The sequence below is a fragment of the Gobio gobio genome (genome assembly GCF_949357685.1).
Source record: "Gobio gobio genome assembly, chromosome: 9".
NCBI lineage: Eukaryota > Metazoa > Chordata > Actinopteri > Cypriniformes > Gobionidae > Gobio > Gobio gobio.
The window spans coordinates 35,755,600-35,768,755 of record NC_137115.1 but is presented as its reverse complement, the minus strand read 5'-3'; the positions used below and the strand labels follow the sequence as shown (position 1 = coordinate 35,768,755).

The 13,156-nt window shown below is 40.7% G+C and overlaps 1 protein-coding gene across 1 annotated transcript in view; it reads right to left on the bottom strand.

Moving 5' to 3' along the window:
• pclob (piccolo presynaptic cytomatrix protein b) overlaps positions 1–13,156 on the bottom strand; it is a 123,504-nt gene that overhangs the window by 95,196 nt on the left and 15,152 nt on the right. The window contains exons 2-3 of the mRNA XM_079826153.1: positions 9,630–10,542; positions 6,195–7,070 (exon numbers count right to left, since the gene is read on the bottom strand). Coding sequence (XP_079682279.1) covers positions 6,195–7,070; positions 9,630–10,436 — 1,683 coding nt within the window. The 5' untranslated portion in view covers positions 10,437–10,542. The remainder of the gene's footprint in view (positions 1–6,194; positions 7,071–9,629; positions 10,543–13,156) is intronic.

The following is a 13,156-nucleotide window of genomic DNA, read 5'->3' as shown; positions in this document are numbered from 1 at the left end:
GGATTCCAGCTTCACACTGGGGTGGGTATGATTGGTGCGGGATAGTTGGTACTCGTTCCCCAAAGTGTCATCACGATGACGCAGTTCGAGTTCCTTCGAAGGGAAACATCTCGGGTTATGACTATAACCCTTGTTCCCCGAGAAGGGAACGAGACACTGCGTCTCGTGTCCACCCAATCATCAGAGCGCTCACTTCATCGCAAAGAACGCTATCTCTGTTGCGTTCAGATGTCTCTTTGTATCTTCCGGGTATGCCGTCACATACTACGTCATCACGCAACACCAATCGGATTGGGCTGATTCTACAGTTTCTTCAGACGTTTTACGCGAGGGGCGTTCCCCAAGTGTCATCACGATGACGCAGTGTCTCGTTCCCTTCTCGGGGAACAAGGGTTATAGTCATAACCCGAGACGTTTTCCAACATTTTCTGCATATTTGAACCCTCTCCAGCAGCGAGTTTTCACCCCCAGGCTCTTAATGCATCGTATTTACTTCTGGAGCATCTGTGAATGTTTGAACCTTTTTTTTAATAGTTGTGTTTGAGTCCCTCAATTGTCCTCTGTGTGAAAAGATGGATCTTAAAATCATACAGTCACTGCATACAGATTTTCGAGACCTGGAGGATTTTTTTCTAAAGAACATTGGGCAGTTTAACTGTTCAGGACAAACAAGGGACTCATGGGACAAAATTTTACATTTTTTAAGTAAAATATCTTATTCAGGATAGTACTAAATAAAAAATAATATGCATTTTGTATAATCTCTTTTATTTTGTTAAAATTATTCACATTTTCACAGATTCAGGTTCACATACTTTTTCTTGCAACTGTATTTCAGTGATGTCATTGTCTGATAGTAGGGACATTTAATGAGTGTTTTTTCAAATAAAAAACTTGACATAGAAAAATGAACACAACAGGAGCGAGCACAATTGACAATGAAACACTGTAAGTTGTTTTATCCGTGTTTTAATATGCTCTCATTCATAGAGATTTTTAGATGGATGCCGAGGCTTTTTAGGTTGGGTAAAATCTGCAATCTCTGACCTAGTTTGTTTGCTAGCTTTCATGGCTGAGACAATACGCTGTGTTTTCCACCAACTGGCAACCTGGAGTGTTGAAATTCTATTGGGTAAACTGGCAGCGTGCGGTTTTGCACAGACCAAAACAAAAACAGATATTCCAACACGGAACGCACAGTTCAAAGTAGAATAACTGACTGTAGCATTGTTTTTCTGAGAAACAAGTAGGTGAATTTAGCATGTTTCCTAAATATCTGCAAACATATGGTATTTGCATGCTTTAGTAAAGTGAAAAATTTACATAGGCCTACAGCACCTTTAAAAATATAAGACATGATATATACGACAATTCACCATGACGTCACAACAATAATAGATGTTCTTCCGGGAGGCAAACGCCGAAGCGTTCCTATGGCAATGCTAGTAAATTGCTTGGAAGGGAGACCCACCGTCGACACTCGGCAGTAGCCTAATCTACATTTCAACATGTAAGTTGATTCAAAAACAGACGTGGTGGAAATTCAGACATAATTAACATGATCATTGAGGGACTGATTAACTAATTCAGGAGATAGCAATACATGAAATGCCTAACCTTGGTCTAGTAGATGTAGCGCTACTACTCTTCTACCATAATTTTTAAATGAGCCGCCTTTCATTCAGACAGATCGCGACGCCACTTTCGCGGATTATTGGGTTTGAATGGTCAAAAATATGTAAAAATGCACGTCCTGGCGAGTATTCGGGTAAACACAGTCGGATATGTCTTTAGTGAACGTATACAGAGTTGAATGAGAAATCGGGTGTTACAATGAATTTGGTCCGTGCAGCTCTTAAAGGGCCGGACCTAATGTTCTGTGTGAAGCAGGGCAGGGCAGGAACATGCCGGCTAAGTGAGTTTAGGGTTTTTTTAACCCTAAAACAATGATAAAACAATGAATAGTAATTTCTGTCATATTATTCAATTACTTTTACAGTTTTTTGCCATGGTATCCATTCAGTATCGGTATTGAGGTATTTTAGTCAGGTATCGTATCGAAGTCATAATTTTGGTATTGTGACAACACTATTCTATATAAAAAGTATTTCCTGATATTCTCTTTTTTTATTATGTTGGTTTTCAAATTTGTACCTTTTTACATTTTTACTCTTAGTTTTACATTTTGTCAAGGGCTTGTTTACATTTATACTTTTTTTATATTGGAGTGTTTTTTTTATATTGTGTGTTAGCTTAGTTCCCATTAAGCTAACACACAAACTCCTGGATCTAGGCCTGAATTCTTCTCTCTGCCTCTGGATTGAAGATTTCCTCACTGGCAGACCCCAGGCGGTGAGAGTAGGCCAGTTCACCTCCACCTCCATCACCCTGAGTGTTGGAGCTCCACAGGGCTGTGTGCTGAGTCCCCTGCTCTACTCTCTCTACACCCATGACTGTTTGTCCACACACAGCTCCACCTCGATCATCAAGTTTGCTGATGATACTGTTGTCCTGGGTCTCATCTCCAACAACAATGAGACGGCATACTTGGACGAAGTGGAGCAACTGACATCATGGTGCCAGGACAACTGTCTCTCTCTGAATGTTAACAAGACCAAAGAACTGATTGTGGACTTCAGGAAGAGACAGCATCGGTCATACTCCCCTCTCATGATCAGCGGGACACCGGTAGAGAGAGTGAGCAGCTTCAAATACCTGGGTGTGAACATCTCAGAGGATCTGACCTGGACTACACACATCCAGACACAGGTGAAAAAAGCCAGGCAAAGACTGTACCACCTGCGCCAGCTGAGGAAATTCAGGGTTTCACCAGCCATCCTGAAAACTTTCTATCGAGGGGCGATAGAAAGTGTCCTGACTCAGTGCATCACAGCGTGGTACGGGAACAGCACCAGTCACGATTGCAAAGCCCTGCAAAGAGTGGTGCGCTTATCCGAGCGCATCTCAGGCTCAGCTCTCCCGTCTCTGCAGGACATCTACACCAAACGCTGCAGAGGTAGAGCTACCAAAATCATCAGAGACATAAATCACCCTGCAAACTCTCACTTCACCCTGCTGCCATCTGGTAAGCGCTTCCGTAGCCTGATGGCAAAGACTGAAAGACTCAGGAGGAGTTTCTTCCCCCAGGCCATCAGACTCCTGAACTCAGTCACGTGACTTCACTTCACCCCGCACACGCATAAACATCCAGTTTATACTAGGGCTGTGCAATTAATCGAATTTCGATTTCGATTTCGATTTTGCCTCCCAACGATCAACAAAATAGTACAATCGAGAAAAAACGATTATTTTGCCATGTTCAGTTTTGCAAGAACACTCTTATTTTGTCTTGCGTTCTGAATGAAACGCGCACGCGCACATCCGCCCCTCCCGAAGCCACAAATCTCTCTCAGGTCGGGAGTCTCGTGTGCATATCATCCGCTGGAATTTAAAAACTCGGCGCGAGTAAAGATGGCAGAAGGAGGGCAGTTACAGCAGCGTTTGGTGAGCAAAAAAGGCAAAACCAACTCCGTTGTCTGGGAACAGTTTGGCTTCGAGGAATCAGACAACGAGCAGAAACATGCTACGTGCAAGATTTGCTACATGGTAGTGGCTGCAACACAAGGGAACACCACGAATTTGTTTAACCACTTGAAAATTAAACAGAGTGACCTATGACAATCTAATAAAGAAACAAAAACTGACGAGAGCAGGGGTGCCGTGTAAACGTCCTTTTTCCCCCTCATACTTTTCAAATAATTCTCTCTTTGTAAACTTTGTTCAAAGCATGCGAGTGCTGCCATATTTTCGAATATGACCAGTCGTTTTCGCCGTCATCACCCGGGTTTAGAGCCAGAAGACGCGAATGAGAAGCCGCGCACGCTGTGAGAAAATGTGTCTCTGTGCGCTCATCCGAGAGCGCGCACACGTCTCACAGCGCGCAAATATTGAGTTCTCTTTCAAGTCTTGCTCTTGAACGGACAAACTCACACAAAACGTATGTCAACATGTCCATATTGATGAGTATCCTAGCAGACATAGTCTGAATATGCCTTAAGTGAACTTTATACAGTCGATAAAGACGACGCATCTCCGATCATTTGGTCTTAAAGGGGCAGTAGCCTTTACTGCTGTCTGTTTAATGTCAAACAACAAAAGACAAGGACATCACTCACCGCTCTTGATTGAATAGCTTTTGTAAGTTTAATAGGATTAATCTTTAATTTATGCACTCAAATATGCAATGTTATTTTACATTTGATACATTTCTGTACCTGAAAACTAATGTTAGACTTACCTGAAAAGCATATCTAGCCGAACCAAATTGTTGATCTTATTTATTTGTGGTTATCATTTTTACGTGAATACTTTTATACTTTGATTTGAATATATGTTATATTATTTATTTTAATAGTTCAAAAAGTACAACAAATGTTACAATTTCAATTGAATTGTTGAAAGGTGTATTTTTAATAAATACAACACATTCCCAAAGTCATGTGAAATAATCGTGTTACATAATCGTGATTTCAATATTGACCAAAATAATCGTGATTATGATTTTTTCCATAATCGAGCAGCCCTAGTTTATACATTAACATTCACATACTGCCATTGCACTGCACTTTACGTTCCTATTGTTACTGTGTAACAACCTGTAATAAACCTGTTTGCACATCATACTCCTGTTTGCACATTATACTCCGATTTGCAATTATACCTATTGCATGCACATCATACTTCTCTATATATAAATATATATATATATTATGTTAACCACTTATTTTTAAGTCTACAGTTTATCTCACTTATCATATCCACTTACTTTATATTTTATATTTTTATTTTATTTTTTTATTTTTATCTTATTTCCTATTTTTATCTTACTTGATTTATTTATAACTCTACTTATGTTAATACTTTTTATTCTAATTTTATTCTATTTCTATTTTAATTTCCCTTGTGTTCTTGTAACTGTTATTTGCACTGTCCATGGAGCGGACCTGTTTACATTTCACTGCCAGTTGTATATTGTGTATATAACTGTGTATGTGACAAATAAAACTCTTGAATCTTGAATCTTGAATCTTGGACGACCGAAGGCCAACGTTGCAAGTTAAATTAAATGTTTTGAAGTAAAATTGTTGGAAATTATTGTGATAAATTAGTCGATAGATTAATCGATAAATTAGTCGATAGATTAATCGATATAAAAATAGTCGTTAGTGGCAGCCCTACCTACAACTATGTTTTACTTTTCCTATTTCTTTTCCACAAATTTTGACGACGTCCACTCGCTTTAACCTCCTCACCCACAGGTTCTGCTGGATATATTTACTTTTTTCTGAAGGAAATCGATAAAATCCTACACCCTTTGCTGTATATCTGGCGGCGCAACCCCAAACACAACACGTTTTTGTCATAGTTTCAACTTTGATCAACAACAATCTTTTTAACTATGTAACTGTTTACAGTAGCTGGCTTGATCTCTTCAGTTGGTCAGTAGAAGCAACTCGCGTTCTGCCAACCGGAAGTGTCTTGGTGCCTATTGCTTACAAACATTCTGAAACGCCATATATCTTCTTGGATCAAAACAGACAACAATAAAGCCCATGAGATCATCATGAACCTCTTTCCCCAACCAGACTTGACTATCTTGATAGCTTTGCTGGGTCTGGAAAGTGGCTGAAAGCAACACACTGGAACGTTTGGATGTAAAATAGACAAGCCACTAACTGCAATGTTTGACCCAGAAAGATCCTTAAACGTCATAACACAATGAGTCACAAGTGCACAGAATGTCTATTTATTCATAATATCCACTTATCACCCAAAGCCCTAATGGATTTGTGAATCACTCTAATGCATAACTAAAAAAGGAAGAAACAATGTGAATATGCACATTGATGTTTTCTTTTCTGCCTTGAGAGTGCAAGCACTTTATTTTTGTAAGTTTAGGCAGGGAGTAGTCTGAGGTAATTGAGAATCAAGGCACATTTTGTCTCTCTCACAGCCATTTTCTGCCTCCACACAAACCAAAGAGACTAGAAAACACATCCATCTTTTACAACAGAATCACTGGAATCACCTAGAACATGTTCTCTGAAATTGCTCTTGACATTTTCTGCCCACAGTTCATTGCACAAACCATAATGTGAACCTACTGCAAGAAAATACATTCATCTGTTTCTTACCTCCGTTTGATGAGGCACAGGATTAAATCCACACTGATTGCACACAGTGGCCTTGCATTCAGTGCAGGTACTATAGTTGGGAGGATCTCTTCTCAGGCCTGCCTTGCAGAGTGGACAGGCTTTGGGAAGAAGTTTCGGGCTTTGATCTATTTTAGTAGCCTGAGCAGATGAGGATTCCTTCGTTGCCGTTGGTTTTTGAGTGTCTTGGGTTTTATTGTGTTGCTGTTGCATTTTTCCTTCCAGTGTCTGTGATTTAGGAAGATTGGGGGAGCCCTTAGAGGCTTCTGAATCTTTTCTTGAAGAAGGGGGTGTGTTGGTCTTGGCAGAAGTTTGGGAAATGGCAGAACCCTTTCGAGATGTTGGTGGGGTTGTCGAGGGCTCATCCTGGACAGCTGAAATCAAATTGGATGCTGAACTAAGGAACGAAGAACCGAAGCCTAGAACCTTCCCAGAAACAGAAGAGGAACCAGGCTGTGGAGAGGGCGAGCGCGATCGAGCGCCACCAAAACCGAAACCAAAGAAACTGGACTCTTCTTCTTTTTTAGGGGGCTCAGTCTTTAACGGTAGCTCACTTTTGGCAGGAGGAGCACCTTTTGCTGTCTGCTGTGGAAGAAGTTTTTGTTGTGACGTTTGCTGCGATGGATGAGCTGCACTTGTGCTGGACTGGCTTGACGGTCTCTGACCGTCTGTTGGTTTGGTTGGCTGGCTGGCAGATGAAGGCATCTGCTTACTATGAGGTGTGTCCTTCTTTGCGGGGTTCTGTGATGGTACGGAGACCTTGGACTGTGGCTGGGCTTTTAGCGTAGGAGGTTCACTACTTTCTTCCCCTCCCAGAGCTCTCTGCATCTGGCAATTCAGGCAAAGCCACTCCTTAGCCTGTGACATTGAGGATACAAATTTATGTTATACAATTGATAGTTTTAAACTTAAAGGTCCCATGGCATGAAATTTTCATTTTATGAGGTTTTTCAACATTAATATGAGTTCCCCTAGCCTGAATATTGTCCCCAAGTGGAGAGAAATGTTGATCGGTGTAAACCCGAGTTCTGGCTGTCTCTCTCTGCCTTTGAGAAAATGACAGGCCAGATGAGCCAATCCTGAAGTCTCCTGGTTTGACGTCCAAGCAGGAACGGTTACCTCCCTTTCCTCCGCCCAGAGAATCTAGCACGCCCATGCAAACGCTGGAGAGATCATTGCATCATTGCTTGTGAACGAGTGAACGCTGGCAGTTTCTCAGTGTTTGGATGTACAAATGAAAACAGAAGTCTTTTTTCAGTTCCTTCTGATCTGTGATCAGTGATTTCTTATGTGTAGCTAATTATTTATTATTCGTGCACACGCTGCGGCTTCTCTCTCTCCCGACAGAACGGTGTTTTCATGTTTTCTATCTTGTGAGTCAGTGTTTTTGTACGTCCTCGTCGCGTCTATCGGTTCTACAATGTGCATACAGTCGTTACATCTTTAGAGATAAACCTTACACACGCCGAGGCTCGGGCTGCACTGTCCGGTCGGCCTCCAACATCCCCGACCCCCAGTACTGCATCTGGCCCACAGCGGAGGCGCCTTACGCGGCACGAGATTAAGAAGAAGGGGGGTAAGCGTGAGGGTATCTGGGCTAGGCTAGCCAGCTATTCCCACAATAAACTGGATTACATTCGATTACTGCTGTTGTGTCTTTGTTTGCGCTGTGTACTCAATGCGCGTCACTGACACTTTCCATATGATAGGAACATCTAAAAGTAATGGTATTATCAACACTTACTCATAACTCGTTCATCTTGACAGCTGTAATGGTACTTTGCATGTGTTACAAAGTTGGTAATAATGATGAAGACGGACTCGGCGTGACTGGGACTCGTGTTTATTCATCACTGACGCTTTCCATATGATAGGAACATCTAAAAGTAATGGTATTATCAACACTTACTCATAACTCGTTCATCTCGACAGCTGTAATGGTACTTTGCATGTGTTACAAAGTTGGTAATAATGATGAAGACGGACTCGGCGTGACTGGGACTCGTGTTTATTCAGAACTCTCAAATACAAACACAATAAACTCGCGCTGACTGACAGCGCTCTCATAACTCAGTAGTTACTATAAATAACTTTGTTAGCAATCGCTGAGCTCAGTCTCTGGTACATTAGTGATGTCCGGTTCGCGAACGATCTTTCTTTTGAACCGGCTCTTTTTAGTGAACCGAATCAGTTCACCAAATCGTTCTAAACGGTTCGCGTCTCCAGTCAGCGCTGATCCATAATTTACTAAAGTTACTAACTTTCTGACATGAGTGACAGCCCCACCGACTAGAAATAGACTAATAACCTGAAGTATATGCTGTAACTACAACAGTTCACTGAACTGAGACGTGCTGAGAGAACTGATGAGAAGTGAACTCAGGTCCATCCGTCTCTCTGGCAGCAGCTTGTGCCTGCTCGTGCCTCGTAGACCTCGTTAAACCACGCCCCCTCCGCTCATATCAAATGCAAAGATGTCAGCCAATCACAACAGTGGGCGTTTTTACTGAAGTCTCACAGCAGACACTCCTCTTGTAACAGGGCCTTCAGCCACAGGGCAAACAGCAGTATAGAAAAAATGCCTTTTATTTCTAAATTATGATATTTTATGATGTAAAAATCATACTAACAATATAAGTACACCTCAGGAAACATTATAAAATAATAGAAAAATGCCATGCGATGGGACCTTTAACAAAAATTCAAATCAACACAGAATCAGTTGCTCTACAATGTTACAAACAGAAAGACCATTTATACAGTAAAATGTAAAAGAAAAAGAAAACTAAAAAACGTTTTAAAAAAGCCTTCTGGATTTAGCATTAACTTATTCACGGTTGAATTGGTGAAACGCTACATTTACTACCTTAGTGAATGGTGATAAATGTATGTAACAAATATGAGTTTTTGAATTTGTTTGTTTGCTTTTGTTTGTTTGTTTAACACCATCCCAGCTCCCATGGCTATTTTGATGGCAAAAACTTGGTAAAATACAATAAAAGTGATAAAAACCTATACAGGATATAAGATTTTAAAATCTATCTTTGGTAAAAAAAAAAATGTAGTATGCCTTTGTTAAAAATGTATTATAAAATGCATCAGTCCCCAAATAAAGACTTCTTCAAGGGATTAAAACCATCATAGTCCAATAAAACATGCTTCAGATAGAATGGACTCTGGAATGAGGCACATAATGGTGACCCTCGCCTGATAGTACAAACTGATGGATAAATCTACAGTGGTCTATTACATAAAAGATCTTGATTATATAAAATAATACTGTTATATAAAATATATTGATTATTTTCAAATTTTAATCCAAAAACAAGCAAAAAGAAATAATGAGTCATGCATATTAAATGCCACTGCTTTATGTATACTAATGCAAAACTTAATAAGTTATGAATTTGTACTCACAGTTGCATCTGGAGGACTGAACCCGCACATGTTGCAGACCACGGATTTACATTGTGTGCAGGTGTTATGGTTGGGCGGCTCCTTGGACTTAAAACGGAGTTCTGTATTTTTACAGACTGGACAGAGGGATTTCACCCCAGCTCCATCTTTCACCTGAGGCTCTACTGAAGGAGGCCTTGACCCAGCTGCACCTGCTGGATGAGACCCAGGTCCTCTTGGGCCTTGTTGTTGAGGTCCAGCCTTCCCAATACCTTGCTTAGGAGATCCACCCCCACCTGCTCCTTGTGGCAAACCTCCCCTGCCCACTCCCTGCTGTGTGAGACCTCTACCAGCTCCTTCCTGTACAGGACCTCCCCGTCCAGCTCCTTGTGGTTGAGATCCTCCCCGTCCAGCTCCTTGTGGTTGAGATCCTCCCCGTCCAGCTCCTTGTGGTTGAGATCCTCCCCGTCCAGCACCTTGTGGTTGAGATCCTCCCCGTCCAGCTCCTTGTGGTTGAGATCCTCCGCGTCCAGCTCCTTGTGGTTGAGATCCTCCCCGTCCAGCTCCTTGAGGTTGAGATCCACCCCGTCCAGCTCCTTGGCCTCCTCTTCCCACACCCTGTGGCTGCTGTCCACTTTGCCTCGGAGGCCCTTGTGAGGCTGGTTGGCCATTCCCCTGCTGTTGAGGATCTTTCTGCTTTGAAGGTCCTGGAGGCTGCTGTTGTTGCTTTTCCTCACTTGCCTCATCCCCAAAAAGACTGAACTTGTTCACAGCAGAGGACATCGCATTTAAAGGATTCCCCCCACTCAGAAAGTTGGAGGAGAACATGTTGGCTGTGGGGAATGTTGGTGTAAGGGAGGGCTGGGATGGAGGGGCCCAGTGGAGGGTTTCTCACACCAGTTGCAATTATCCCTCACATCTACCTCCAGTGTCCCTTTGGACAATGAAAAGAGAGAAGTCACACATTATTGATGTCTTTAATGCATACATACCTTTAATGCATGCACACACACACACACACACACACACACACTTTGTGGGGACTCTCTATAGACAATTTTTTTTAAATACTGTACAAACTGTATATTCTATCCCCTAACCCTACCCACCACAGAAGACTTTCTGCATTTTTCAATTTTACAAAAAAAAAAAAAACTCATTCTGTATGATTTAAAACATTGTTTCCTCAATTTAGGTCCCCACAGTGACACGAGTCCCCATGAGTCAGTGTGCATTCAGGGTAAAGTCCCCACCGGGATAGAAAAAACATGAACACACAAACATACACATAACATATTATAATATTAGTAGTTTCAGACTCCAAAAACTAAATGATTTAATATACAACTACAAATAGGCCCTATCTCCGAAATATTTTATGTTCTGCCTAAGGCAAAATGGAGTAAAATGAGAAAGTGTTGTTATTTTCAGGCATGTTTAGCTAAGTCAAAGCAAGTAAAAACCTCAATAACACAGGAGCAGTAAATAAGATAAAACAAACAAACAAAAACAGTTATGAACTTTATAATACACAATCGGTAGCTGACATGTAGAGGTTGTAGATGGTATGATCAATCTTGTACAGTCACACTGACATCTATTCAATAGTAAATAAGAAAGCAAATAGTGAGGGACATAAGTTACCTTACTGTCTTGATCATGATGCATACACCCTTTACTTCATATTTAAAAAATGTACTATTAAAAAAAAAAAAAAATCATAATTAATAAGATTATTACACATGCAGACTCCATGATCTTTGGTCTTCCGAATGACATTGTGCCAGAATGCATTAAATATCTGTAACATCAGTTATAGGCAATAGCATAAAAATAATTATAGGCTGAAAAAGTTGATTAAAATTGATTACTACCCATTTAAATAACGAGTGCAGTTCTGCAGTTACATTGACAATTTGGAAATGGCAATTGTACTACACCTGTTGTTCATCCACATGTGTAATACAGGTTAAATATTAAGCATAAATATGTACCAGAAATGAAATTATTTTTTCGTTTAGAGCATGACTGCATTCCCCCTGTAATTGACTGAGTGTTTGGACGTTTCCCTTCAGCACCTTGGACAGCGTTCTACGCTCGGCTCATGCATCACGTTTCCTTTTATTGCCTTTTAGCGTGAAATACAACACGGCATTCCATTCACAGCAGTAACTCTATGCGGACACATTCATGATGAGAAACTTTAAAGTCAGTGGGTTTTCTGTGTATAAAAAAAAAATTATTTTCGCAAACGCACGATTGTTTTTCAGTAGAGAGCGCGCACATTTCAACCACATTGACGATAAACTGATATCAACGTTAAATAGTCACACTGTGCTCTTCAAACAGCCTACAAATCTATATAGATCTTTTTTCTGCTTCTGCTCCTTCAAAACCAACATCTATACAGAAATCATCCGTCGGCATATCCGGGTTGTAAAACCTTCGCTGCATGTGTAAAACACAAATGGCTGTTTTGGGTGAAAGAAAACTTAATGTTTCATTATTTAAAGGATTTGATATTTTAGTTAATAAAAAAGAAGTCTGTGTTCTGCATCGATAGACCAAAAAACTAACAAACACTGAAATAGTATGGTTATTTAAATGTTGTAGATGGTTGATGATCAATCTCAGTCAGTCACGATCTGCAGTAATCACACCGAGCTCGCCATATAACATGCATTAAAACAGGAAATAAAAGAGCAAACGGTGAGAGATGGAGGTTCTCTCGCTGTCCTATCATGATGCATTCGCCCTTGATCAAACCCTGCAAGGATTTGATCATGGATGGGAGGATTTCCCAGCCTCATCACTAAAACCGCTTTCTTGCATGCTGTAGCCAATAAGAGCATCTAGAAGACGAACGCATATCCAGACTAGAAGTAGCCTACTACTCTACTACCACACACACCATAATCATCTTTCATGAAAACTGCTACTGTGATCACGTGGAAAAAAAGACGAATATTTTTCATGTGAACGGAGAGCTGAAGTCGCACAAACAGTATCCTACCTGCATCGTGCGAGCATCTCTGTTTATTCTCCCATTTCTGTCTCCCTAGTGCTGTTTGGTGTTCGGCTGCTCAGCGTCTAGATGGAGGTTACGAGGATCTGAGGGCATACCCGCTTTCACAATCACACCATCTGCGCATGCGCCGCTTATGACAGGTGATCAGCATCTCGAAAATTGAATTTAAAGCGACATAATCATTCGTCTTTGACAAATTGTCTGCTAATAATCGGCATCCGTGTGTTCGGGCATCTGTAAGGGGTTTGATAGCGTTTGCACAAGAATGTTGACAATGCATTAAATAACAAACACCATATAGATTAAGCAGTTTTATTAAAATTATATACACTAAAAATTTGATTACATGCTTGAAAAGGCCTATATTTTACGATTACAATTATATTAATAATTCATATGGTCTCCAGTTAACATTCCAGCTGTCTAATGAAATCGGAAATGTTAAGTTAATACAGGGAAAAAGTGGATACTCCTAATGGATACAAAAAAACAAAACAAAACAAAAAACATATGCAATGAT